Source organism: Chlorocebus sabaeus, chromosome 11 (assembly GCF_047675955.1).
Source record: "Chlorocebus sabaeus isolate Y175 chromosome 11, mChlSab1.0.hap1, whole genome shotgun sequence".
NCBI classification, from domain to species: Eukaryota; Metazoa; Chordata; class Mammalia; order Primates; family Cercopithecidae; genus Chlorocebus; species Chlorocebus sabaeus.
This window is the reverse complement of record NC_132914.1, coordinates 4,792,936-4,819,675: the sequence shown is the minus strand read 5'-3', so window position 1 is coordinate 4,819,675 and position 26,740 is coordinate 4,792,936. Positions and strand designations below refer to the sequence as shown.

General features: G+C 37.2%; 2 protein-coding genes across 4 annotated transcripts in view; one reads left to right on the top strand and one right to left on the bottom strand.

Annotated features, from left to right (window-relative positions):
• RAD51AP1 (RAD51 associated protein 1) lies at positions 1 to 22,040 on the bottom strand. 3 transcript variants are annotated; one of them, XM_007967297.3, is made up of 10 exons: positions 21,913 to 22,040; positions 18,919 to 18,968; positions 16,933 to 17,074; positions 14,731 to 14,781; positions 14,167 to 14,276; positions 11,922 to 12,008; positions 11,281 to 11,430; positions 6,995 to 7,159; positions 3,529 to 3,678; positions 1 to 1,186 (listed from the first exon to the last, which is right to left on the bottom strand). In XM_007967297.3, the coding sequence occupies exons 1-10, from the start codon at positions 21,927 to 21,929 to the stop codon at positions 1,050 to 1,052; spliced, it is 1,059 nt and encodes a 352-aa protein (XP_007965488.3). In that variant the 5' UTR covers positions 21,930 to 22,040; the 3' UTR covers positions 1 to 1,049. The 3 variants fall into 3 exon arrangements, with proteins under 3 accessions (XP_007965488.3, XP_037844325.1, XP_007965489.3); XM_037988397.2 differs by lacking the exon at positions 11,281 to 11,430; XM_007967298.3 differs by lacking the exon at positions 14,731 to 14,781.
• A 304-nt stretch (positions 22,041 to 22,344) lies between these two features.
• Positions 22,345 to 26,740, top strand: part of FERRY3 (FERRY endosomal RAB5 effector complex subunit 3) — a 44,508-nt gene continuing 40,112 nt past the window's right edge. The window contains exons 1-3 of the mRNA XM_007967277.3: positions 22,345 to 22,460; positions 24,672 to 24,866; positions 26,562 to 26,707. Of these exons, the coding sequence (XP_007965468.2) occupies positions 24,689 to 24,866; positions 26,562 to 26,707 (324 nt within the window). The 5' untranslated portion in view covers positions 22,345 to 22,460; positions 24,672 to 24,688. The remainder of the gene's footprint in view (positions 22,461 to 24,671; positions 24,867 to 26,561; positions 26,708 to 26,740) is intronic.

Genomic DNA, 26,740 nt, shown 5'->3' with positions numbered 1-26,740 from the left:
CAAATGCTCACTTTAATCACAATTCTAAATTAATTATTTTCACATTAACACAGATATTTCCATAAACCAAGGAAAACTGAGTTAAGTATTATACATTTTTTAACAGTTAACATGATTTGAAAATTTTTTATTAAAAATTGATCAGAAGCTAGTTGAAATTCTCAATGTAAATATAAACTATTCATTACAATTGTTTTTCAAAGTAAATTCAGATCTAAGCTTCCTGAAAAGCAGTATTATCTAATATCATAACAGGGATGACTAAGTACTTGACAACTACTTTCTAAAGAACTTAACAAAAAGTGACTACTTGAATATTATATTTACAACAAAAAGGCTAACATTCTCTGCAGAGCTCTCATTTTATCATGAAATGTGGACGATCAGGAACAGGTGGATGAGTGGTATCAAGAAAAAGAGCATTTCAAAATATTTCCATTAAAGGTTTTGACAATTAAGATTTCATAAAATGTCTTTAAATTCTATTTTCTAGAGAATAACCATCTAACCAGGAGACACATGCCATAAAACTGCAACCATTTTAGTGTGTAAAATAATTCTGAGTTTGTACTATAAAAAGATTTGGCTAAAATACAAAACATCTTTGCAATAAAACTGATAATGTAGCTTAAGCAGCTTATAAGACTTCAGAAATGTCTTCTGAGAGAAATGAGAATGTTTCCCTCTGCCAGACGAAACTGAACAGTTAAAGTCAAGGTGCTATAAACCAGACAAAGCGAGAAAGGCACATCATGTAACTAGAAAAGAACAGCATGGGATGTGGACTTCCTCTATGTCGAACTGATAGAAAAACAGAATACGCTCTTCACAAGGAAAGGCATGAGAAGAGAATTCTTATAAACAAACTTCTCATTGAAGTCTTGAAGAGTTTTACAGAGAACATAATCATAAAATGCTAGAGCATTTACAGGACATGGTAATGGATTCCTTTATATTACAATACCTGCCTCAACTATAAACACAAATCAAATATAAACACCCTTGGAAAGCTGTGATTCTCTCAACCAAACATTCCTCTGGTACCACACTCAGCTGCTAGTGGCATTTGGATGCAAAGGTTTAACTCGTGCTAATCTGGACAAGCCAAGGCGGAGACTCTGATTTGGAGACTTCACAGACACTACCGCCAGTGGGCTACTGCCATTTCTGCTACCTCCAGATGCCGCTGAAAGGAAACATATGATGTGATGCTGATGATGTCAGAAATCTCTTAACAAAGATTAATTTATAAAACAAGCAGCAAAAAAAAGGTAGGTAAGCATTATTCTGCTTTCCAGGGTCTATCAAGCAATAAACTAGATCAAAAGAATAGAATGTTCTAAAGAGTAGAAATAATGCAATATTGCCTATTTCCAAACGTCCCAGAAGTCAAGGTAATGACTCTAAAACCTCACCATGAAAGCTGAAAAAGGAAGGCTGGAACAAATAACACTAGTTGTAAAGGCATAAAAAAATGCATACAATTATAATTTCTAAATAGAAAAAGCAAATGCATTTTTAAGGTCCTGCAATTTTTACAAGTAGTCCTTGAAGCGTCTATTTTTCAATTATTAAATACCTTTAAAAATAGTAAATACTGTTTTTATTTATACTAGTTTCATTTATATTATTACCCTAATGTAGCAATTATTTCCATCTATTTCAAAATTATCTACATTAATGTTCACAGTTGATGATGATGTAGTTGCTTGCCATAAATTTAAAATAAATCATTATATCTGCTACCCTATAACTCAGACTATGCTGCTTTATTTTCTAGTTTGAGAGGTAAAAAATAGTATTTTATTTTAATTTACATTTCCTTAATCACCAGTGAGACTGAAACTCTTCATATTTTCTAGTTGTATTAATAGTTCTTGAGGACACTGGTATATTTATGCCCCTGGCTAATTTTACTTTTGGGGTCTTGGTGGTCTTCTCCAGTTGTATAAGAGAGGTAACACACTGGCAATCTGAGGGCCAAATCTTGCTCTCAGATATACTGTTTTGGTTCACATGGTGCTAAAAAATAAAATAAAATAAAAATCAACTTACAAAAATTAGCAGATTTCATATTAAAATCTGGATTTCTGGCTTCTCTTGAAAAGAACAATCAATCAGATCTAGAAATACAGGGCCCATAATCTTGCATGGAAACAAGAAGATGGAGCTGAGCAGCAGCTGCTTCCTTCAAAAGGGTACCCGCTCCTGAGTCCAACAACATTGCTACTCACACAAGTCGACAGCATGGGCCCGATTCACTCATTTACATCACTTGCCTGACTGTCACATGCTGATTTGATAAGCACTTTGTGCTTTAAAACATTAACTATTTATCCGTCATTCTACTGTTTCCTTGTATCTTTTTGATTATGCTACTTTTAAATTTCTATAGTCATATCATTTCTTTTAAATTTCCTTCATTGGGGAAGCACTAATTATTTTTAGAAATATACTAAGTATTACTCTTTGAACGATATGACATCATTATTTCCGTAATTAATCTTCCCTCCTTTCCTTCTCCAAAAAGTTTTCAAGTCTTCATTAAAAATCTTAGAAGTTGTACATCAGAATGGACTTTAAAGATTATATTTGTTCCCAGTATTTCATATGATGAAATGAAGACTCTGTAAGTTAAGTAATCATGCAGCCTCACAGCTCAGGCCTAAATCTATGAATAGTAGTCAGCAGGGAAGTGAGCACTGTGGACCAATTAAGAGAGGCCACTCAAAAACAGGAGTAGAATTGGAAAGGCTCGGGCAAAGAGAGGGGACACATGAGGAGAGACATACCAGGCAGAGGAGGATAAAGAGAGGCCCAGAGAGAGGAACATATACAACATGTTTGAGAGACAAAAAGTGTTTCAATTTCACTGAAGTAGAGGGTTCATGTAGGTGGATGAGAGAAAGTAAAGACAGGACTGGTTAGGAGGCAGCAACAATTTGGGCCTGGAATAGGGTTTTAGTAATGTCAAGAAGGGTGAAAGTCAAAGAATTCTTGAAGGATCCATGAGACTTGGCTGTGGAGCAAAAGAAAACAAAGAGAAGTGAAATTTGATTTTTAAAAGCAAGAGGTTGAGTTTGCCAGGGCATTTGTTAAATGCTAGAATTGCTACGTATAGATCCCAAGGCTTCAGTCAGACTGTGGAGGTAAGCAGGTCCTGAGCAAAAGATGTGCTGCCAGAAATACATACATCAGGAATCTCAAATGTTTATACCATTTAGCATGATAATTCTCCTACTAGAAATTTTATCCTAGGAAAATAATCAGTAATATGCTCAGAGATTTCTAAAATAAGGATCTCTGTGCTTATTGCAATCTTATTTATAGCACTGAAAAAATCATAAACCTGGATGTCCAATCATAAGGAATGGCCAAATGATAAATATATGCAACAAGTAGAAACTTTGGTTTTGAAGATTATGTAATAATATGGGGAAATGCTCACACATGGCATTTGTAACTAGGAGAAAAATTTACCAGTAATAATTTTCCAAGCTCCTACCCTTGATGATAAAAATGCCATACCTGGTGGGACCCATTTAGGTCTCTTGCTTTCAGCTGAAGGACTGCGTATTTGTAATGGTTTCCTAGTGGCGTCTGAAGAAAGAGAAACCTTTTTTGGCGAGGACTGAGATTCCGATTTGACAGCAGCTGGAGCAGAGTCCATCGAAGTCACTTATTTTAAAAACATACGTAAAAAAGTTTGTCATGCAGGAAGAAAAAGTAAGTCTAGCATGTATGTGTAAAAATTGTAAAGTTACATAATCATATAAAAAATAAACTTACTAATCAACAAACATTTACTAAGAGCCTAAGCCATCTTTTATGAGCATTAATATGCCAGGTAGTGTGGTAGGCATATCACACACATTACCTTTAACTCTTTACAACAAACTCCAATACAGATATTACTATCCCCACTCTCAGAGAAGGAAACAGAGACGTCAAGCAATCTGCCTGTAGTCTGACAGCTAGTAAGCATCTAAGCTTAGAAACCAGATTTTCCTCCAAAATCCCATCCTGGTAACCAACCATTACACAATAGTGTCTCATGAGTATGTGTCAGTGAGATTATGTGTCAGGCTCTAGGATTAGAAACAGTATCTTTCATGGCTCCTGCTCCCAAGGACTTTAAGGTCTAGTCATAGGCTCTAGTGGGAAGAACAGGAAAGTAAAGATGTGTAAAATGTGGTGTGGTAAGGGACATGGCAGACTCTAGAGGTATGCCAAGTAGGAAAGGAAACTACAGTCTGGGGGTATGTGTTTTGAAGTTAGAGGGAGGTGAGTGAGGATGGTCTGAACCAAATCAAGATTGAAGAGTAAAGGTGAATTGAAGGAAGCTTTCCAGGCAGAGGGAGTATGGTGTGCAAAGATGGAGGATGCACCAAGTTCCAGGACCAGCAGTGCTGACTGGTTCAGTATATGGCTGGAGCAGAAATCTCAAGGGTAGGAAAGGTGAGACAGAAACAGGGTGTAGATCACTTATGAAGAGCTTTGCAGACCATGGAAAAGTCTAGCTAGTCACAATCATGCATACATTTTTCTCAGGAGTGATTTGTATTTTAAAAACATCTTTCTGGTGGTAGTGTAGGAGAAATAGGCCACTCAGAAGGTTATGGTAATCAGGTAAGAGGAAATGGGGGCCTACTAAGGTGGAGAATAGAAGGAAAACAGCACATTAGATATGTTTTGGCAAAAATAAGTGGGAGGCAGCAATGGAGATGAAGAAAGAATCCATGACTTGCAAGTTCCTGTCATGGGCACACTGATGGTGCCATTTAGCTAGAGAATGAACACAAAACTGGAAGTATGCTTTGGTTCTTATTTATTTATTTTTTTTGGTGGTGGGGAGGGAGGAGAGGTGGCATATAAGTTCACTTTCAGATAGTGCTTGTTTTGAGATACCTAGAGGTATTTAAAGGCATATAAATACGAACATTTTCACCATATACTCTTCCTACTGTTAACATCTGCATCCTCTAGATCAGCACTGTCTGATGGAACTTTCTGTGATTATAGAAATGTTCTATGTTTTGCGCTGTCCAATACGATAGCCGCTAGCCATATATAGTTACTGTGCACTTGAACTGTGACTTGCAAAACTGAGGAACTGATTTTTAAATTTTACTTAATTTAATTAATTCAAATGTAATATAACCACACATGGCTAGAGGTTACCATATTGGACAGCACAGTTCTCAACATTTTTTTCTATCAAGGGAAAATTATAACGTGTGCTAGACACAATTCTCAAAGTTTACCCAATACATTACTAGTAGGACTAAAAATATAATCCATTTTTCCTAATTCCTAATCCTATCACTTAATGGTTAAATTTCATTTCTAATAGTATATATTAATCTCAGTTGTGAAGCAATTTGCTCTAAGGGATAGAGAAAAGATTTTAAATGGTAAATTCCAACTTGGGAACTGAAATTTTATTTTTAGTTACTAGTGTGTCTTACTGAAGAAGCATAAACATGGAAAGAAAATACAAAATATATTCATGGTGCTAATAACTTTTTCCCATTATAGCTTGTGGTAGGCAGAATACTGGCTCCTCAGATGTCTACATCCTCATCGCCAGAACGTGTGAATATGTTACCTTACGTGGCAAACAGACTTCGCAGATGTAATGAAGTTCAGAATCTTAGATGGGGAGATCACACTGAATTATCTGGAGGGGCCCAGTGTAATCACACGGGTCCTTATAAGTGAATGTGAGGAGGAAGAAAGTCAGAGTCGAGTGACATGATGTGAGAAAGTCCCTGCCATCGCTCTCTGAAGGTGGAAGGGGCCACAAGCCAAGAAATGCACCCTCAAGGAGCTAGAAAAGGCAAGAATGTGGATTGTCTCCTAGAGCCTCCACAAAGGAGCACAGTTCTGCTGACCGCTTGGCTTTAGCCCAGTGAGAACCACTTTGGACTTCTGACACTCAGAACTGTAAAATAACAAGTGTGTGTTGTTTTAAGACAGACACTACATTTATGGTAATTTGTTGTAACAGTAATAGGAAACTAATATACTGTTTTAGCTCTAAAAGCCCTTGTATTTAAAATCTAATTTCTGGAACCCAGATGAAGTCATCAATTAAAAAAAACACTCTAATTAAAAAATCTCATTAATTCAAAATGCAGGAGAGAGAAGCATATAACTCAATCAGCACTTAGTTCTCATTTAATTCTCAGTAAGTACTCAGCAACAGGCTATTTAAGGTGACAGCAGTTCCTATGAATAAATGGAAAGACTAAATAATGGAACTTTTAATATCAATAGCATATATATTAAGTCAACCAAGACATAAAAATGACTATCAAGAAATAAAACAATTCAGTTAATAACAGTTACATTTTTGCAATAACCTATCATATACTGTGAACTCAAAAATATCCTAACTTCTTTTACACAAGAAACAGGTATTCCACGTTCGAGTCATCATCAATTTTAAACATTTTATCATAAAAGTAGTTTCTAATGGAATTTGTTTTTTTGGGGTGGGGGAAGCCCTAAACATGTGGCAAAAGAGCTCTCAAATCAGACTAAGTAAAGTCCAAAAGCAAAAAATTAGAATCATGCAAACTTCCTTGTTTTGCCTGGAGAAAATATGGTCCAAGATACAGCTTAGACTCTGAATGGACAAACACGGGTTCAAATTCTAGCCCTTCGTCTAGTAGATGTAAGATTTCCAACAAATTATGTAACCTCTCTGACACTCAGTTTTTCACTGTAGAATGTAGGTGACAACAGCTACCACAGAAGGCAGCCATTAGTACAAAGCAAGGTCATATATACTAAGTGCTAGCATAGGCAGTGGAGTCAGCATTCTTGTCTGCTTTTCTCCCTTCCCCACCCCTACCTTCCTTTTACATATTTTAACGAGAAATGGACATTAGGAAAATGTTAAAGAGAACAAAAGCAAAAATAAGAAAAATACAGCACATAAACCACACACATTTCCTTTATAAAATTAAGTGTTTTGGACCAAGCTTACCCAAAGCACTACATTTGGATTTAGATTTCTTCTCTTTCTTTTCTACTGGGGATTTTACCTTCACTTCTTTCTTTTTAATTTCTTTAACTTTACTTTTTCTCATAGAGAAGTCTTCGTCATTATCCTCACTCTCACAAAAATCAGAATCATCCTCAGAATCTTCACCTAAAACAGAAGATTACATAGTTCATCTTTGCTCTAAAAAGTGAGGATTCTGTTGCCCTAACTTTATCCACAGCTTTGGCAGCAGATTCTTATGCACCTTTGTGCTGCACTGTTTCCAGTAGCAGAATACTGCAGTGGTTGACATTGTGAGTGCCTGGGTTTGAATCCTTGCACAGGTCACTAACTTCACTGAGCCTCAGTTTCCTCACCTAGAAAACGGGGATAACCATAAACCTCCATCAAAGGGTTGTTGCGTGGATTAAATGAGTTAACATATATAATGCATTTAGAATAACATCTGGCATATACTGAGCAAAATATCATTGTTTGCTATTACCACCATCACTAGAAATTTCCCATCAGTAATCTTTGCTTCAGATTTTACCATTTTACCTCAGTAACTTTCAAAAAGATTGTAGGGTTTGACAATAGCTAGTCTTTTAAAACAATGACATTGATGGTAACACTGAGCCTTCCCTTAACCACATAAACTTCAACATTCTGGACCAGACCAAATAAGAACTGAGATAACCATACACAACAATCTTAGCAGCTAGTCCTAGAGCTGATTTCATTTGGGACAAACCTTTATTTCTCAAAAATGCTTTTCTGCACTTCATGGGAAAATATAAGCCAGTGATCTAATTTTGAAAGTGCTACAGCTGCTCTGGGAAAAAGCATGTTCTAACCTGATAGTTAAGCAATGATCTTTCTAGTTTTTGAGGGGGTTAGGATCAGAAAACCATGCCTTTAGATAAACTCTGAAAACTAAGTGCAAATAGTGTTAGTCCTATATTCATATAAAACTTTTTTACATTTTTAATATTATGAACATGCTTATTGCAGAAAATGCTTAAATCAAAAAATGTGCAAATAAAATGAAAAATAAAAAGTACATGCTTATTGTAGAAAATATAGTCCGTATAAAAATTTATTTTAAAAAATCTACTTTAAAGAAATCTCGCCACTCAGAGATAACCACTATTATCCCCACATACTAATATCTACCTATCTATATGAAATATTTTATGTAAAATAAAAATCACATAAAATTTTCAAACCTATACCACAGTAGACAGTAATAAACCACCACCTAGATTCAACAATTATCAACATTTTGCTCCATTTGTTTCATCTATCTCGCTTTTCTTCTTCTCTTCCCTTTTTGTAGTACATTAAAATAAAAGCAAGGCATCATGTCATTACATTCCTACATACTTCAGAAGGTATCTCTAAAAAACATGAGCATTTTGTTACACAACAATGCCATTATTACATCTAGCAATACCAACACTAGTTTCTTGGTATCGTCTTCTATTCAGTCTATATTAATCTCTTTTAATATAGAGCAGTATCTTCTCCCTGTCCTCCCTTGTGTCTGACTTGCTGAAGCAGTTGAGTCAATTGTCCTGTAGAATGTCCAAAATTCTGGATTTGTCTGTTTTCTAGCTCATGGTGTCATTTAACTTAATCTTGCTTTTTTTTTTTTTTTTTTGAGATGGAGCCTCACTCTGTCGCCCAGGCTGGAGTACAGTGGCATAATCCTGACTCACTGCAACCTCTGCCTCCCAGGTTCAAGCAATACTCCTGCCTCAGCCTCCCAGGTAGCTGGGATTACCGGTTCACAACACCACGCCCAGCTAATTTTTGTATTTTAGTAGAGAAGGAGTTTCACCATGTTGGCCAGGCTGGTCTCCAACTCCTGAACTCGACTGATCCACCCACCTCAGCCTCCCAAAGTGCTGGGATTATAGGCGTGAGTCACCGTGCCCAGCCATATTCTTGCATTTTATGTGAACTGGAATTCTGCTCTCAAGGCTTGATTGGATTCAGGCTCACTTTTTTGGGGGGGGAAGGGGGAGGGCAAGAATATACTTCATAGGTATATTCTCTGTACTTCATATTACATCACATCAGAAATCATATAATGTGTGGTTGTCCCTCTCTTAGGTGGTTCAGGTGATGCCAGCCTGAATTCATCATTGCAAAGATCATTATCAACCTTCCATTGATGACCTTTACCTAAATCAACAATGTCATTTATGGGCTGGGCACAGTGGTTCACCCCTGTAATCCCAACACTTTGGTAGGCCAAAGCAGGTGGATCACATGAGGTCGGGAGTTCGAGACCACCCTGGCCAACATGGTGAAACCCCATCTCCACTAAAAATACAAAAATTAGTCAGGTATGGTGGCGCACGCCTGTAATCCCAGCTACTTGGGAGGCTGAGACATGAGAATTGCTTGAACCTGGGAGGTGGAGGCTGCAGTCAGCTGAGATCGTGCCACTACACTCCTGCCTAGGTGACAGAATGAGACTCCGTCTCAAAAAACAAAACAAAAACAAAAAACAATGTAATTATGATCTTCAAATTGCAATCTCCTTACTCTATCATTGTTCCCACACAAAATTTTAAAATAATCAACTCAAAAATTCACATAATGGCTACTGTGCTATATAGAATTAGCCCAAAAAAGGCCAGCAGATCACATGAAGGCTGCTGGAAATTCAGCCTGCAAATTCAAGTAATCCCAAGAGGCTCTCAGTTCAAAGAGGGCAAGTAATGGAGGAAGTTTCTCCAAACTTTCAGAATATATAATCTAGAACAAAACTTTCTGTATATCCAATAGCTCTGATACTGCTTGTGTTCAGTAGAAGTCTTAAGGATTCTCTTCTTGGCTTAAGAGGATAATCAGTAGGAGCTGGCTACATTTCTGTTTAACAAGCTTGTTCAGAAATGGGGTCCAACTAATCTTCGTCAGTCAACTGAGAAAGCAATTTAAATAAAATTAGAGATCGGGAGTCGGAGTTCCCAAAATTCCAAGTCACTCGCATCCCATAGAGGAAAATCTGGAAGGCCCAAACACTTCAGTTATGGATTTTGTTAGAGAAAAGACTTACCTTCTCTGCAATTTTCTCTTTTCTTTCCCTAATGAAGGTCACACATGGTCCTTTCTATTCTCATCCAGGGCAAGCAAATGCAGGGGGAAAACTGAAACGTCACTTTGGGGCTGCTTCTACTTCTTGGCTATTATGGATAATGCTGCTATGAACACGGGTATGCAAATATCTCTCTGCGAGCTTGCTTCCAATCGTTTTGGATATATACTCAGAAGTGGATTGCTAGATCATATAGATAGGTTGAGTATCCCTTATCTGAAGTGCTTGGGACCAGACGTGTTTCAGGGTTCAGATTTTTTTTGGATTTTGGAACATCTGCATTATAACCAGTTCGGCATTCCAATTCCAGAAATCCAAAATGCTCAAATGAGTATTCCCTTTGAGCATCACATTGGCGCTCAAAAAGTGTCTTTGCATTTTCCTGTCTCCCCGGTTCTCCCAAAGTAAAATAAATGCAAGTCTTTTTTCATGTATTTCGTTTGTTCCAGAAGGACCGGAGCTGTTTGTTTTGTTCACTATTGTATCCCTAGTATCTAGAATATCATGCACATAAAAAGCATTCAAATATTAGAATAGGTGATGATGAGCAAATCTGTTATTTGTTGATAGTATATCAAAATCTAAAATATGGTATCTTGATTTGGCCTAAATTTATCAACTTATGAATATAAATTTTTAAATAATATGTTATAATGTTCTGTCAAGGTCACTACACTTTCCATTTGCCCAATTTCTAAATGGGTCTAAAAACCATCACAATAAAATACAGATTTCATATCACGTCTGCCTCAGAATAATTCACGGATTTCTACCACCTACAGGAAAAAAAAGCCTACACTTCTTCAAGTGGGTCTGAGACCCTCCATGATTAGCACCGGCCTCCCTCTAGAGCCTCTTCCACGTTCATCCCAGCAAGCCTCACTTACAGACAAATAGAGCATTTGTCTATTCCACGGGTAATGCCTTTCTATCAGTCAGAAATGCTACTTCACACCTTTAGTTTGTTGAAACACTACTCATTTTTCAAGGCATAGCTTAAAGGTTAACTCATAGAAGAAACTTTTTCCCCAAATGCTATCACTGAATTAAACTGTTCTGTGTGTCCCTGAAGTTTGTACACCCCAAAGGTTTAACACAGTGCTTTGTACAATTAATGGCTTCCAAGAACTTTTTTGACTAAATTCCCATAGAATTAATTTCGAAGTAGGATAAAACCTACCAGGTGCAAAGTCTGGTTCAATGTCATTAGCACTATCACCATCACTGCCTTCCAGAAGAATCTTCCTCTGCTGTACTGCAGCTTTAGATGCTGCTTTTCTTTTCCTTTGAACACCACCACTATCATCTTCCACAGTAATCTTATCCAAATCTTCAGGAGAGGCATAAAAATCAATGGAAAACTTTCTGTGACAGCTGATATTTATTTCAAGAACTGCAGAGCAGACTCTATTACAGCTATTGTTTTTATTTGCCCAGGTTCATCCCTCCCCTACTTCTATTTACTAGCCCCCTGGGTCAACCATGGTACATCAGTGCTCTGGGAACACCTCTAGTTTTAGGAATAAATCCAAGACCCAAACAGAGATAATATTTCCCCCAAAATTTTCAAACTAGAATTGGGAATACGTAGCCCCTTTCTTCAAAGGTCAATTGCTCCAACTAGAAGCCATAGGTAGTTATGAGCCTTCAGGGAAGAATATGTGTCTGCAGTAAGACAGAATGAGACTAAAACACAAAGAAATAAAGGCCATGACATCAAGTGAGTCTTGACAAATTTAAAGAATTTGCTTCTAGCCACAATTTAAATAAAGGTCAGAAAAACAGCATTGTTGATGAAAAAAATTAATATAAAAAACTTACCTAAATAATCACTGGCTACACTGCAATTAGAGATATGAGGAGACTTATTCATTGTTTCTATTTTACTACTGCCATGTTTTTCAATGCCTAAATATAAAGAATAAGAAAGAAAATTCAAATGTATCTTAATCAAATAATGTCTAGAAATAGGAAAATTAGTACTAAAATGTAATAGCATTTAGATATAGATAAATGATCCCAAACTCAAACTAGCACAATAATTTTATTCAGAGAGACTAACATATGGTTAGAAGTCTGGGCTCTGAAATTTAACATACTTATGTTTAAATTCAGGCTGTACCATGTAAACTAGCTATATGACCAAGGGCAAGTTGCTTATCCTAAGACTTAATTTCCTCATCTATAACGTGGAAATAAAAATAGTGTCTTGCCCAGTGGTATTACAGAAGACCAAACGTGGATCTCACATGGGAGTTGCTTATTATTGTGCCATGCACAGGAAATGGTCAATGAATTTTAACTATCAACCCTGTGTAGGCAAATCCATGTTTTTACTAACATAAGAACTCTCCAATCGTTATAATAAGCTTAAGATGATCCAAAGCATTCTAAGAGGACTTTAAGACATAATAGTGGTACTATTAAATTCCAGTGCTACAAGGCACATTATTTAATAAGAAGTCGCATAATATTAATACTTCTAAGGAAGTCCCCTTATACATTCTACAATGTCTTAAAAGAGAGAGATGAATTTCAGTGCCTCCATTTTAAATGTAATTTATGACAATTCTCTTTTGGTGTTTCTTTGATTCTTGGTTACTAAAAGTCTTCCTAATCAAACTTTCGTTTCTTGTTTTTTTTTTTTTTTTCTTTTAGGAATTTAAAATTTTATTTTTGCTTTATGATTGTGGGAAATATTTACATGGTTTCAAAGTCAAATTTACAAGAAAAAGGTATATTCAAAGAAATGTAGCTTCTGTTACTTTCATTTCTTTTTAAAGAGGAGGCGGCCAGGTAAGGTGGCTCTCGCCTATAATCCCAGCACTTTAGGAGGCTGAGGCAGGAGGATTGCTTGAGGCTGGGAGTTTGAGGCCAGCATGGGCAACAAAGTGAGACCCCTCTCGACAAAATAAAAAATTAGCCAGGCATGGCGGCACATGCCTGTAATCCCAGCTACTCAGGAGGCTGAGGCAGGAGGATTGCTTGAGCCAGGAGGTCAAGGTTGTATTGAGCCATGATCAAGAAACTGTATTCTGGCCGGGCACGGTGGCTCACGCCTGTAATCCCAGCACTTTGGGAGGCCGAGGCGGGCGGATCTCGAGGTCAGGAGATCGAGACTATCCTGGTGAACACGGTGAAACCCCATCTCTACTGAAAATACAAAAAAAAAAAAATTAGCTGGGCGTGGTGGCGGGCGCCTGCAGTCCCAGCTTCTAGGGAGGCTGAGGCAGGAGAATGGTGTTAACCCAGGAGGCGGCAGAGCTTGCAGTGAGCCGAGATCGCGCCACTGCACTCCAGCCTGGGCAACAGAGCGAGACTCCATCTCAAAAAAAAAAAAAAGAAAAAAGAAACTGTATTCCTGCCTGGATGACAGAGCGAGACCCTGTCTCAAATTAAATAAAGAGGAGTACTCATTTAGAAAACATAGGAAAAAAGCCCCATGTATACCCCTAAATAAGATAATAAGCTAAAATATCCCCCAACATAAAAACTTTAAGCCAAAAAGCATTTTAGCAGTAGAGTATCTTTTTCAAGAATAATGATTTCTGCCTCTCTAGAATATTAATGTATCATCTGCTGCATAGTTGCCAGAAAAATCAAATGAGAAAATCAGCAGAGAAATCCAGAAGCCATTCTTCTAAGTCGACTGAGCTTCCTAACCAAATTAATACCTTTGACCTTTGTAAGAAATAAAAATTACCATAATTAGAGCATGTTCAACTGATCTGGAAAAAAACAAGATGGACTGTTAGGACTATACAGATCAATCCATTTGATGAAGAAATTAAATGTTCACTGTACAACAACATGCAATGTGAACAACGAGGCTCACAGTCCACACCCTCAAGCTTGCTCTGGGGGTGAAGCAGAGATGTATATCTGTTTGTATGAGATTTAGGCAGCTGAATTAAGAACTAAATCTAGTTGTATCCTCTGCAAATGGGTCTATTTATAGTGCAAAGTATTCACGTTTTACTCTTTCCTCTGTGAAGGCCCACCCAAAGAAATAGTTACAAAGGCATTAAGAAGGTTTTAAAGCTAAATATACAGAAAATAAAGTTACTTTTATCTTGAGACTTCTGCACATTAGTGGTGACTGTTGGAAGTTCCTTCACTGACAAAGCTAGTGCAACTTCTAAGTCTCTCTGGTAGAGTTTGTCATCTAAAGCCATCCTAAAATAGATACACAAGTAATAATGAGTTCTTCAAAATATCAGTCGCAACTAAAGAGCAAAGTTTGAGATTTCCCTAAATTACTAACCAAGAGTTGCTAACCTCACAAAAATGTTTTTAAACAATCATCATTATTAATAGATCTTTGATGATAAGACTCCTAAAATGTCACAGTATCACGTTATATACACAATAAGAGGTTTGAAATAGGAGGAGCAGGTGCCTCTTTGCAATGACTGTTGTGTCACCTACCAGCTGTGTCCAGGTGGGAAACACCTACTCAATCCAAAACAGACTTGGTTCAAACATCACTTCCACTTAAAACTCTTCCTTGACCTCACCCACTCCCCTTTAGCAGATATTATAGCTCTTACATTAAATTAAAATTATTATCTTTTTTTTACATCTATTCTTCCCAATCCAGACTTTAACAAATATTTTACCAAGCACTTACTTTGTACAAGGCACTGCACTAGCTGGAATACTAAAAGTACCTTCAGGGAGTCTGCAATTAAAGGAGGAGGGTGGGGAAATAAGACAGGCTAATAATTATACTATAAAAGGCAGATCATAAAGTCCTATTCAAGTTGGTCAAATAGAGTATAAGAGGAAAAAAACATCAAAGAAAGATAAGGAAAAGTTACATAAAAGAAGCAGCACTGAGACGTACCTTAAAGAATTTATTTTTTTAGAATAACAGTTTTCTTAAGATATAATTCACATATCATAAAGTTTACCTTTTAAAGTAAACAATTCAGCAGTTTTTAGTACATTCGCAGAGTTGTAAAACTACCATCACTACCTAATTTCAGAACATCTTTACTACCCCAAAAAGAAACACCATACCCATGAGCATTCCCTTCCTGTTTACCTCTCTCCCAACTCCTAGCAGCCATGAATCTACTTTCTGTTTCTATGGATTTGCCTATTCTGGACATTTCATGCAAATGAAATCGTATAATATGTGACCTGTATATCTGGCTTCTTTCACTCAGAATGATGTTTTCAAGGTTCATCCATATTACAGTATATATCAGTTATCAGTAGTCATTTCCTTCTATGGCTGAAAAATATTCCATTTTGTGGATACCACATTTCACTTATCCATTCATTAGCAGATAGACATTTAGATCGTCTCCATTTTTTTTTTAGCTATTATGAATAATGTTGCTATGAACATTCATGTATGGGTTGTGTGGGCATATGTTTGCATCTCTCTTGGATACATACATGGGCTGGGTCATATAACTCTATGTTTAACATTTTGAGGAACTGCTAAACCATTTTCCAATGGTTTGGCTGCACTATTTTACTTTCCCACCAGCATACAGGAGGGTTCAAATTTCTCCACATCCTTGTCTTTTTTATTAAGTCATCTAGTGGATGTGAAGTATTATCTCATTTGATTTTGATTTGCATTGCCCTCACAGCTAATGATGTGGAGCACCATTTCATGTGTTTATTGGTTATTTGTGTATCTTCTCTGGAGAGTCTATTCAAATCTTCTCCGCATTTTAAATTGTGTGGTTAGTTTTTTTACTGTTGAGTTTTACGAGTTCTGTGTATACTCTGGATACAGTCCGTTATCAGTTATCTGATTTACAAATATTTTCTCCCACGTGTGGGTTCCTTTTTCAATATATTTAAAATGTAATACAAGAAACTCACAAACAAAAACCAAAAAAAAAAAAAAGAGCATGACATGAGGTAAGTTTCTCCATGCTAACTTTTCATAGAGAAACTTGTAGCAGTAAAACATTACATATGCCATGTTCCATTTGTTAATATTCCTCTTCCATCCATTTCTTCTCCATACTGCAAGTTTTGGGTCTCTAAGGACTTCCTTCACTCCTTTCTCCCTCTTGGTACTATCTAATGGAATTCCAATGGTTAGTCTAGAAACTATAGGAACTTCTCATTGCTAGATAAATCTTAACAATATGGGGAGAAGACATCTTTTTCTGCCAAAAAATACATGGTTTTATATTTTAAAGATTGTCCTCACATGAAGTTATCTTATGTCTTAATCATCTTAGTCATCTAATGTCATTTTTAGCAAAGTAGTATGATTTGAGGACTTCAGAGGCAAGTGCTAGGTTCTGTCAAAACCAGTCATAACATCTAAATTCCACAATCGTTATTGTTTTAATATTTAATGATATTTTCTTATATGCTTGTGAATTTCTTTTTTTTTTTTTTTTTTTTTGAGACGGAGTCTTGCTTTGTTGCCCAGGCTGGAGTGCAGTGGCACGATCTCTGCTCACTGCAAGTTCTGCCTCCTGGGTTCACGCCATTCCCCTGCCTCAGCCTCCTGAGTAGCTGGGACCACAGGCGCTATTATTACAATTTTTTCATATTTTTTAGCAGAGACAGGATTTCACCAGGATGGTCTCGATCTCCTGACCTCGTGATCCGTCCGCCTCGGCCTCCCAAAGTGCTGGCATTACAGGCATGAGCCACCGCGCCCGGCCGACTGTGAATTTCTTTAAGTCAGAAAGCCAGAAAAAAATAGTACATCCTGTTTTCTGACATGCACCTAGTAAAATAAGACGTATGACTCTGCTCAAGTTCTAATTTAAACCAAGGATTTGAATCTGTGTCTCTTTAAAATTAACACATCTAATATCATATATTTACTGCATGTCTTACCTCTCACCTTTTTTTAGGGGTTTTCTCTTGTACTGGGATTTCTTCTTTCTGGAGATTGCTCAAGTTAGGTTTTGGTTGATCTTGTTTTAACTCCCTTGGTGTTGTTCTGGATTTCTTGTTTAAAGGTACAGTTGCAGAAACAAAATCATCTATTCATGTGAGAATTAAAACCAAAATAAAAAGATTTTTTTTTAGTAAATGAAAAGCATTACAATGTGTGTTCAAGTTTTTATAGGCTAGGCAAATTGTTTAATTTCCACAACTTAAAAATCATTGTTAGTATTTTGTTTATCTTTATTCTCATTCATCTATTTCAACTTTTGTTTTTATGCCCTTTATATTTAAAAATATCAGTCTATCAAAAACCAATTCACTAAAAACTGCAAAAGCAATTAAGACAGCATATAAATGTCAAAGACAAAATGATTAAAAACCTGTAAAACCATTAGAAAAATTGTAGAATTTAATCACATTGAAAAGTGGAAATAAAATATTTTTATTGGAACTTCACAATGTAGCCAAATATCTTTTTTCAAAGCCCATTACCTGGGCCAGGCACAGTGGCTCACACTTGTAATCCCAGCACTTTGGGAGGCCAAGGCGGGCAGATTACCTGAAGTCATGAGTTCAAGACCAGCCTGGCCATCATAGTGAAACCCTGTCTCTACTAAAAAATACAAAAATTAGCTGGGCATGGTGGCGGACACCTGTAATCCCAGCTACTCAGGAGGCTGAGGCAGGAGAATCACTTGAACCCGGGAGGCAGAGGTTGCGGTGAGCCGAGATCGCACCATTGCACTCTAGCCTAAGTGCAAGAGTAAGACTCCATCTCAAAAAGAGAAAAAAGAAAAGTCTATTACCTATTCCTAGTACATTAACCATGCTAGAGAAAATAAGAAGTATTATGGGGGAAGAGAAAGTAGCTCCTATTTGAGGATTTTTACAATAGTAGTATTTTCTCTTTCCATTACCATAATGATCTTCCTATGATCCTACCAGAGTAACTTCTTATTTTCTGGCAAAAGGATGTTCTTTTCCAGTCCATTACTGTTTCTCACAGGTTTTTCTGTCTTACCAATCCTCAGAACTGTTGTAGTTCTACTCTTGACTGTCAACGTAAAACTAGTACTGTGGCTTTTCAACATGTATACAACACATACATGCATACCTTCAGGGTCTATGTAGTCTTAATCACATACTCAGCAAGCACGAATACTCGTTGTCTCTTATATGCTTCCCCATGTAAAAATAAGTTAACTTATGACTCCCCCCACCTACTGCCACCCCCCACCTACTACACACCTGACGATTTATAAGTATCTGGTGATAGACTGACGACAGTAAAAAAAAAAAAAAAAAATCTAGATGTTATAGTCTATACTGTTTTTCCCAAGTGGTAGATACAGTTAAGGCTGTGCTCAAGGCAAAAACAGACTCCTTCAAACCGAAGACTTCCGAAACATCTGACTTACAGAAAACTCTAGTGGTCTGAGAAAGAAATATTAAATCTACTTCAACATATAACACAATCTAATGCAATGTTCCTCAAACTTTTCAATCATAGCAGAGTCAAGTAAACATATGACTAATGCTTAAAAGGCATAACATAAGCCTAACCTTTCTTCAAGGTCGTGTTTTATATTACAATTAATATGGATTTTATATAATATTCTGTAACATCTTTGTATCTCAAAAAGACAGTGTTTTCCTTCTTCGGGGATGGGACAGGAAACAAACCTCTATGTGAGAACTATTGACTTAGAGTAGTTTAGATCTAAAAAGACTTTTTACCTGGCCCTGTTCATTTATCACCTACTAACATAATTTTTATCAGTATAATTATCAGCATAATTATCCCAAATAACTAGAAAACTATGTTTCAAGACCTACTTCATTTGGGCAATGTAGTCAGTATTTGAGCTATATATGCCATATAAATTCTGAGGAAATGAGTTTTCAAATCTTTAGAGCAAAAATAAGAAGCTTTACTTACCATCACTGTCAGAGTGGTCAAACTGTGAGTAATTGACTGGTTTCTTATGTCTATGATCAAAACAGAATTTTTTCATTAACACAAATGTCAATTTCTCACCTCTATTACTTAAGGCTATTAATGAATATTATTTATTTAATATTTATTTTAATACTATTCATTTATTAATAGTAAGTAATGAATAAATAAGTGAAATAAATAAAAATGTGTTAAATAAATGAAATGTGTTTGAATGAATGAAAATGTGTTTGGGCTCTCGTAAGAACATTTAAATCTAAAACATGATTTGCATTTTACTGCAGGCACTTATCATTAGCTAAAAGAATTACAACTATACCTGATATACCTGGGTATTGTTGGCTTTTCAATTATATGATAAAGGAAAAAAACTCAGATAACTTACAAAGAATAATCCATAAAATTAACATTTATAATTTCTATACTGTTTAATTGCTGTTGGGCATCTGTAAGTTCCCACTGTATGTATTCTTCTGTTTTGTGTGTGCCTTCTATCTTCCTTACGAGATTATAAATTTCTTGACACTAAAAGCTACTTTCTTTTTTTTAGTCTCTCCACAATACCAAATAATGTTTTTATGCAATGGACACCTAAAAATGGTGAGTGACCTTGTTCCTGCCACCTGAGATGAATCTTTATACAGGCTGAGTATCCCTTATCTGAAATGCTTGGAACCAGAAAAGTTTTGAATTTTGGATTTTTTCAGATTTTGGAATATTTGTATTATATACTTACCAGCTGAGCATCCCAAATCTGAAGACCTAAAATCTAAAGTGCTCCAATGAACATCTCCTTTGAGTGTTGCAGGTACTGCAAAAGCTTCAAATTTTGGAGCATTTCAAATTTGGGATGCTCAACCTGTACTACTTTAGGAAGCATTAGAAGAAAATGATATTCAAAGTGAAAAAAAATAATTTTTTTCCTCCCTCCTCTAGGCACTAAATAAAATGTTTTTCTAGTTTTTATTTCTATATTTTGACAAATGGTCAAATGTGAATAACCTAATTTGTCAGCTGGTTGTTCTTTCAAGTAAAAATAATGTTCTATGAAAAAGAGGTAAGCTCAGCTCACAACTCAGACAATCTCACAAGTGCTTTTCCTTGAGATAACTATCACACATCAGTATGTAGAAGTGCTTTATGTGTACTTCCCATTTCCTCACACAAAATATTAAAAAGTGCGCTCATATCACTCTCTTACTCTTCAGAGTTAAAGAATTTAGAGCTGAATAAAATGTGAAAACTCCTTTAGAAATTCTGAACTTGAATAACAGTAAAATAAAATCAATAGCCTATTTTTAAAAAGGAAACTTAAGGATTAAGCTATGATGAATATAATAATTTCCACTACTTCATCAAGCATATCCTTAACTGAAATTTTTTTTTTTTTAACTCTTGAGAGTATGGCAGTAAACAATGCAAAGACTAGTAGTACAATTTAGTGCCACTGCCTTAATTGTTCTGAGGTGCCAGCAGTTTTATCGTCACTGCAGTGCAAATGACAAAGCAGCGAAAAAGGCAAATCATGTCTTAGTATTGTTATTAAGAGTTTTGACCTCAGAGACCTCTAGAGAAGTTTCCAGGGACCCCCAGAGATCTGCAGACCATACTCTAACAACTGTTCCATACAAAGGGATTATGACTTCACTGCCTGGATGCTTAAAATCCATTTCAAATTCAGCATGTTCGAAACAGAAATCTTGATCCCTCACACCTCCTGACCTTCCTTTTCCTAGTCTTCCCTATCTTAATACAAAGATCATCCATTCTGTAGCTCAGACCAAAACTATTGTGGAGACATCTCTGATTCTTTCTTTCCCTTACCTGTACATCTACTTCATCAGCAAGTTCTTTCTGCAGTGCCTCCGAAATACATCCCAAATTCATCTGTTCCATTCCATGCCCAGCGATGACACCCTATCCCAAACCACTCTCCAATGATATAATAGCCTGATTTCCTTGCTCCCATTCTGGTCACCCCATCCATCATTTATTCTCCACCAGCAGCCAGTGACCTTTACAAAAGCAAACTTAGATTTCTCTCCCCTACTTAAAACCCTCCACTGACTTCCCATTGACTTAAAATAAAACCTAAACTCCTTTCTAAGACTTACAAGACCCTATCTGTTCTGGCACCTGCCTATTTCTCTGGCCTAATCCCCTACGATTCTCCCCACTGTTTCTTAATCCTACAGCTTTAGACTGACCCTAAAATATGGTCAAGTATGGGGCCTTGGCTCCTATTTCCTCTACCCTGATTCATGACTCATTGCATGTAATATCGCCTCAAAGTCACATACTAACTACTATATTTAAAGTAGTGCTTTCCTCCTTCGCACTCTATCATATTTCGAGGCTTATTTTCGGCCCCCTAACCTCACCTCCCACTAGAATGTAACCTCCAGCACCTCATACATTAAAGAAGTGAATATATTCAGTAATTTTACTAAATGAATGGCTAACCGTAGGCTTCCATGGCACTCAACTGTGTAAATAGAAGAATCGTTTCTAACACATAATGGAAAGCACACAGGATCTGGAGTAAGATGACTTAAGGTTTGAGTATTGCCCTGTCACTTAGTGGGTTGTATGACTCAGGTAACTTACCCTTTATACGTAGAAATGTTAAATCAATAAAACAGGAATGCTTCCTCTTTCTATATCCAATAACTACAGTGATGAACAAATAAAATTACACATAATGGGCGCTCGGTGAAATGTAAAGCTCTGTTCAAACGCTAACATAACAAGGTCTTGGCAAAAGAAACGGCAACGGCTGTGACGGGAGGCAAAGAGAAGGGAAAAGCTACGATGCTAGGATACTTCTGGAGTATCACTGGAGACTGGGTTCTCGATAACCGTGCATTCTAACCGCACTATCGCTGCCCTCCGGTCTTACTCGATCCTTTCCCCTTAGTCTAATGTCTTTCCCCTTAGTTTTCCTCCCACCCCCGCCGAATGTCAGGAACTACGCACCTCACGGGTCGCACCATGGTCCCTTTCAAGGCTTGATATTTACAGTTCTCAAATTCTTGTTGGCTTCAGCGGCGGTTTCAATTCGCGCCCAAAACCAGACTTCGGCGCCCTCCGCCCCCTGTTACCAGTCGTCCAATCATCACCAGCCATGCTTGCGGCGGCGCACGCGCTGTGGGGAAAGCGAATTTGCTCCCGCCCTTCCTAAGGCACCACCTTTCCGTATCCGGTCCACCAGAGCCGAGTTTGTGCTTTGTCTCTGCACTTTCGTCACAAGGGCGGGTTTGCGCTGTCTCTGAAATACAGAATAACAGTAGAAATACACCTTATTGCCCTTTTCAAACGGTTAAATTGCAACAGGTTGGGACCTACGGGCACTTGGACTGAGAAATTTTCTATAAGATGCCAGGAAATAGAAATGGTTGTGGCGAATCTGCCGTCGCGGATCCGCGGGCTGGAAAGTGTAAGTGGGCAAGTCAGCTGGTTTCCCAGCGCAGGACGCGCTGACAGCTCGAGTGAGCGGACTGCTCAGGACTTCGGAACTAGGCGAGGTGAGCCCAGAACGGAGTGAGGACGCCCTTTCAGATTGACACCCGTTGCAAAAGGATTAGTCCCCTCACCCGGTTGAAGTTTCTCAGCTCGACTGTCTGCCTGCCTTTTGCCTAATGTGGGCCTCAGAGCCTCCGCTCTGTTGGCTGTGTGTGTTCTGTCCAGCCTTCCTCCCATCCCATTTTCTTCTGGGAAACTTCCCTGGATCACGGTTGCTAAAACTGAGCTAAGGCTTAAGGATAGACCATTAGTCTAAAAAAAGAGCGAGGGGAGAAAGAACTAAAGCTACCAGTTTCTTGAAACACAAATCTGAATGTTGAACCAGAGCTTTTGTGTCTGCCTTCTCTTTTTTTTCCCCCCCCAAGGTTCCTGATTCATTCATTTTTTTTGCATTTATTAGCGGTTGGTTCTTTTTTATTGCTGTGTAGTATTTATCTCATAAAATAAACAAGTTTACTATTCTGCTAATATGCATTTTGGTTGTTGCCAGTTTGGAGCTATTGTAAATAAAACTTGTATGGGCATTCTTCCCTGGGTACTTCAGCGAACGTATGCGTGTGTGTGTATTTGGATATATACTTAGGAGTGAAATTTCTACGTGAAATAGACCTTTATGTAGTTTCGGTAGTTTTCTAACTTTATAAAAATTTTTATTGCTTTACGTTTAATGTTAATTCTTCCTGAGTAAAACAAATACCCTATCTATTTGCATTATGGTGAAATAGATGGAGATTTTTGTGTATAGCCTACATACAGATTTGAAAATATAGTCTGGATAATTCAACTTATCAGCCCCGCCCCCCCACCACACGTACAAAAGTCCTTTGAGTTTTTTTTTTAATATTTCAGGTGATATCTTTTTAAAGAACCGTATGAATAATTGCTTGTTCTTTATTTTTCCCGTGAGCACCATAAAATAAAAACGCCACACAATCCAACAATTATTTATTAGTTTTTGCCATTCCCAACATCCTGCTTAATACATGGAATACAAGACAGTATTCCTCCCACTTCAAGAAGACCGTTTTCTAGCAAGAGTAAGAAATAGAGTGTGGTAAGTGCCATGATTCAAATAAGTCCAGGCTGATATGAGAGCCTATCGGGACCCAGTCCAGTTTTAGGGAGTTGAATAAGTCTTCCTAGAGGCTAAACTGAGACCTGAAGAATTAGCAATTGTTATCCAACGAAATTAAAATCCGTAAGAGTGCTCTAGGCCAAGGAAAAGGCATTCAAAAAGATTCGGCATGGAAAGAGAAGTTTGGTATTGACAGAAGTTCAGAATGGCTGGAAAATAAAATTTGTGAATTTGTGTGTTAGGAAGGAGAGGTGCAGTTTCTGAGAAAAGAGTGGAAACATAAGCAGGGGTGTTGTAAACTGGGATAAAGAGTTTACATTTTATCCCAAGAGCAATGGAATGTCATAGAAAGTTTTTAAACGGATGAACAACATGATGAGATAAGCATATTACTTTCTTTAAAAGAAAGGTTACTATAACTTCAGTGTAGAAAATAATGTGAGAACTGATTTGATGGGAGAAAGCCTAACCATAGGAAGTCCAGTTACAAGGCTAATGAATAAATACATCTTTAATTGATGTTGATTCTTACTTCCTTTAACTAGATTTTCTTCTTTCTTAGTGGTGTCTAGTTTGCCTTTGAGGTGTGGGCCAGAAGTGGAGGTTCTGTACGCTCTATTTTCTGTGTATCTTCTTCCCACATGGAAATCTTTCTAACACTTTCTTACTCCCCTTCCCCCAGTCGCATCTCATGACCACAACCTCTAAGTTCTCCAGAATCACTGCTTGGTCCCTGATTTGCTTCTTTGACTTTCTTTTTACCAGCGGTTTCATAAGCTTTGTATTTCCCCACCCATGAACTCTCCCTAAGAATTCTCTCTGCTCATCTCTCCGTGGTCCTTCCCTATTATTGAGAACCCTGCCTTGGAATATAAAGTACTTTATGGCCATAATTTTTTTTTTCTTAAATCAAGTTTAAAACAAAGTGTTTCTTTGTTTGTTTTTGGTTTTTTTTAAGAAGTACTTTGTTTTCTCCATGGAAGTACAGGGATAAACACTTGGGAAAAACTAGAATAATTGGCTCAGAGTCACACGTATAAAATCGCTTGAATGGTGGAATGTTTTCTTAGAAGTAGGACAGCAATAATGAAATAAATTTCTTTATGGACTTATAACTTTCTGCTTTTTTGTTCTTTAGAAATCCTGTCAAAGAATATGAAGAAAAACAGAGAAAGATTCTGCAATAGAGAGAGAGAATTTGTATATAAATTTAAAGTAGGAAGTCAGTGCTTAGAACTGAGAGTGCCACTCAGATTTCCTGTTCAAGAGAATGCCAGTCATTTACATGGACGTCTGATGCTGCTGCACAGTTTACCGTGCTTTATAGAAAAAGGTGAGGACTGATTTTTTTTTTAAGTAACATCGCTTTAGTAGTTTCAATAGTCTGTCATTAGAATTTTCATATTAGAAAGCATAAACCTAAGAAGCTTTGGAAACAGCCATAAAATAGGAACTGATTCCAAGAATAAAAACATTTCCCCAGAGCTTTATTAAGTGTTTTTTTCTATAAGTGGTAGTTGTTTATAAAGTATAAAAATTGGATTTTATAATGAAAAATTAGCTACCAAGTTTGGAATTACAGGAGCTCTTCTGAATTTAGTTGGGTGAAGTTATAAGGCAGTTTAGCATTATAGTGGTAATAGCATTATAGTGGTAAATTGGTTGCCCTTTTAATAATCTGGTTATTAATTTCTGAGATGCCATAGAACAGAAAGTGTACTAATTTTTGAATAGTCTTTGCTTACCTACATTAGTTTTATAAAGTTATATGTATTAAACCATTTTTAAAGGTCTGTGTTCTCACAGTCTACGAAAAATTTAAAATTCAGAATATGTTAGATCATAGGTTAGTTATAAGAGAACCTAGAAACTTTATAGCCCAATCACATCGTACAAACAAGGAAACTGGGACATAAAGAGGTTAAATTATTTACCCAAGACAGTGGTTGTTGAAGTATGGTTTCTAATCATTTAGCAGCAACAGCATCACCTGAGAGCTTGGTAGACATGCAAATTCTCAGGCTCCATCCCATTCCTGCTGAATCGGAAACTGGGGTAGCATGCGGCAGTCTGTTTAAATAAGGTCTCCAGGGGATTCTGATGCACACTTAAGATTGGGAACCACTGTCTAAAGTTGCAAACATAGTGATAATGATAGAGCCAGAGCCAGAACACAGGTGTCCTAACTTCTCTCACAGTGCTCTTCCATTATGTCACTCTCTAAGTGGTGTCTGTAAAACTGAAATCGGTCAGTCATCTGAGTTAAATGTTTTAATAAGCTAGTCATTCAACTTATCTTTCAAAGGATGTAACAATGCACCCTTTAAAGTTACATGGAAAACTCTTTTTAATCTAAATACAGTAATGTTCAGACCCTCAAAATCTATAGCATTTTCTTTATGTCCTCATACCCCCGTGGCTTCAAACTGAAATATCAGGCTTAAGAAAGTAACATTACTTTATCAGTATCAAGGGAATACATAAGAGTTAAGACTTTTGACCTTTCTCTATGCGACAGCCTGTCATAGTAAAGGAAAATAATCATGAAATTAGTTAAATGACCCCCTAAGCTGATTTCATTTTAGTTGGAGATTCTATTAAGAGTATCAGCTTGATAAAATAAAATTTCATGTCCAGGCAAGGTGGCTCGCACCTGTAATCCCCGCACTTTGGGAGGCTAAGGCAGGTGGATCACTTGAGCTCAAGAGTTTGAGACCACCCTGGGCAACATGGCGAGACCCATCTCTACCAAAAATACAAAAATTAGCCATGCATGGTGGCGTGCACCTGTGGTCCCAGCTACTCGGGAGGCAGAGGTGAGAGGATCCCTGGAGGCCAGGAATTCAGGACTGCCCTGAGCTGCGATCATGCCACTGTACTCCAGCCTGTGTAACAGAGAGAACCCATCTCTAAATAAATCAATACAAATTTAAAAATAAGATTTCAGGTTGGAATTCTCTGCCAGGTAAAATGTTCCCTATTTATACCTGGGTTTTGCTGATGATGGTGTTTGATGTCCCTGTAACAGACTTAAAAGAAGCTCTGACTCAATTTATAGAAGAAGAATCCCTCAGAGATTATGATAGAGATGCTGAAGCATCCCTGGAAGCTGTGAAATCAGGTGAGGTAGATTTACATCAGCTGGCGAGTACGTGGGCCAAAGCTTATGCTGAGGTAAGAAAATAGGTCAGATCGTAAATTTCAGGG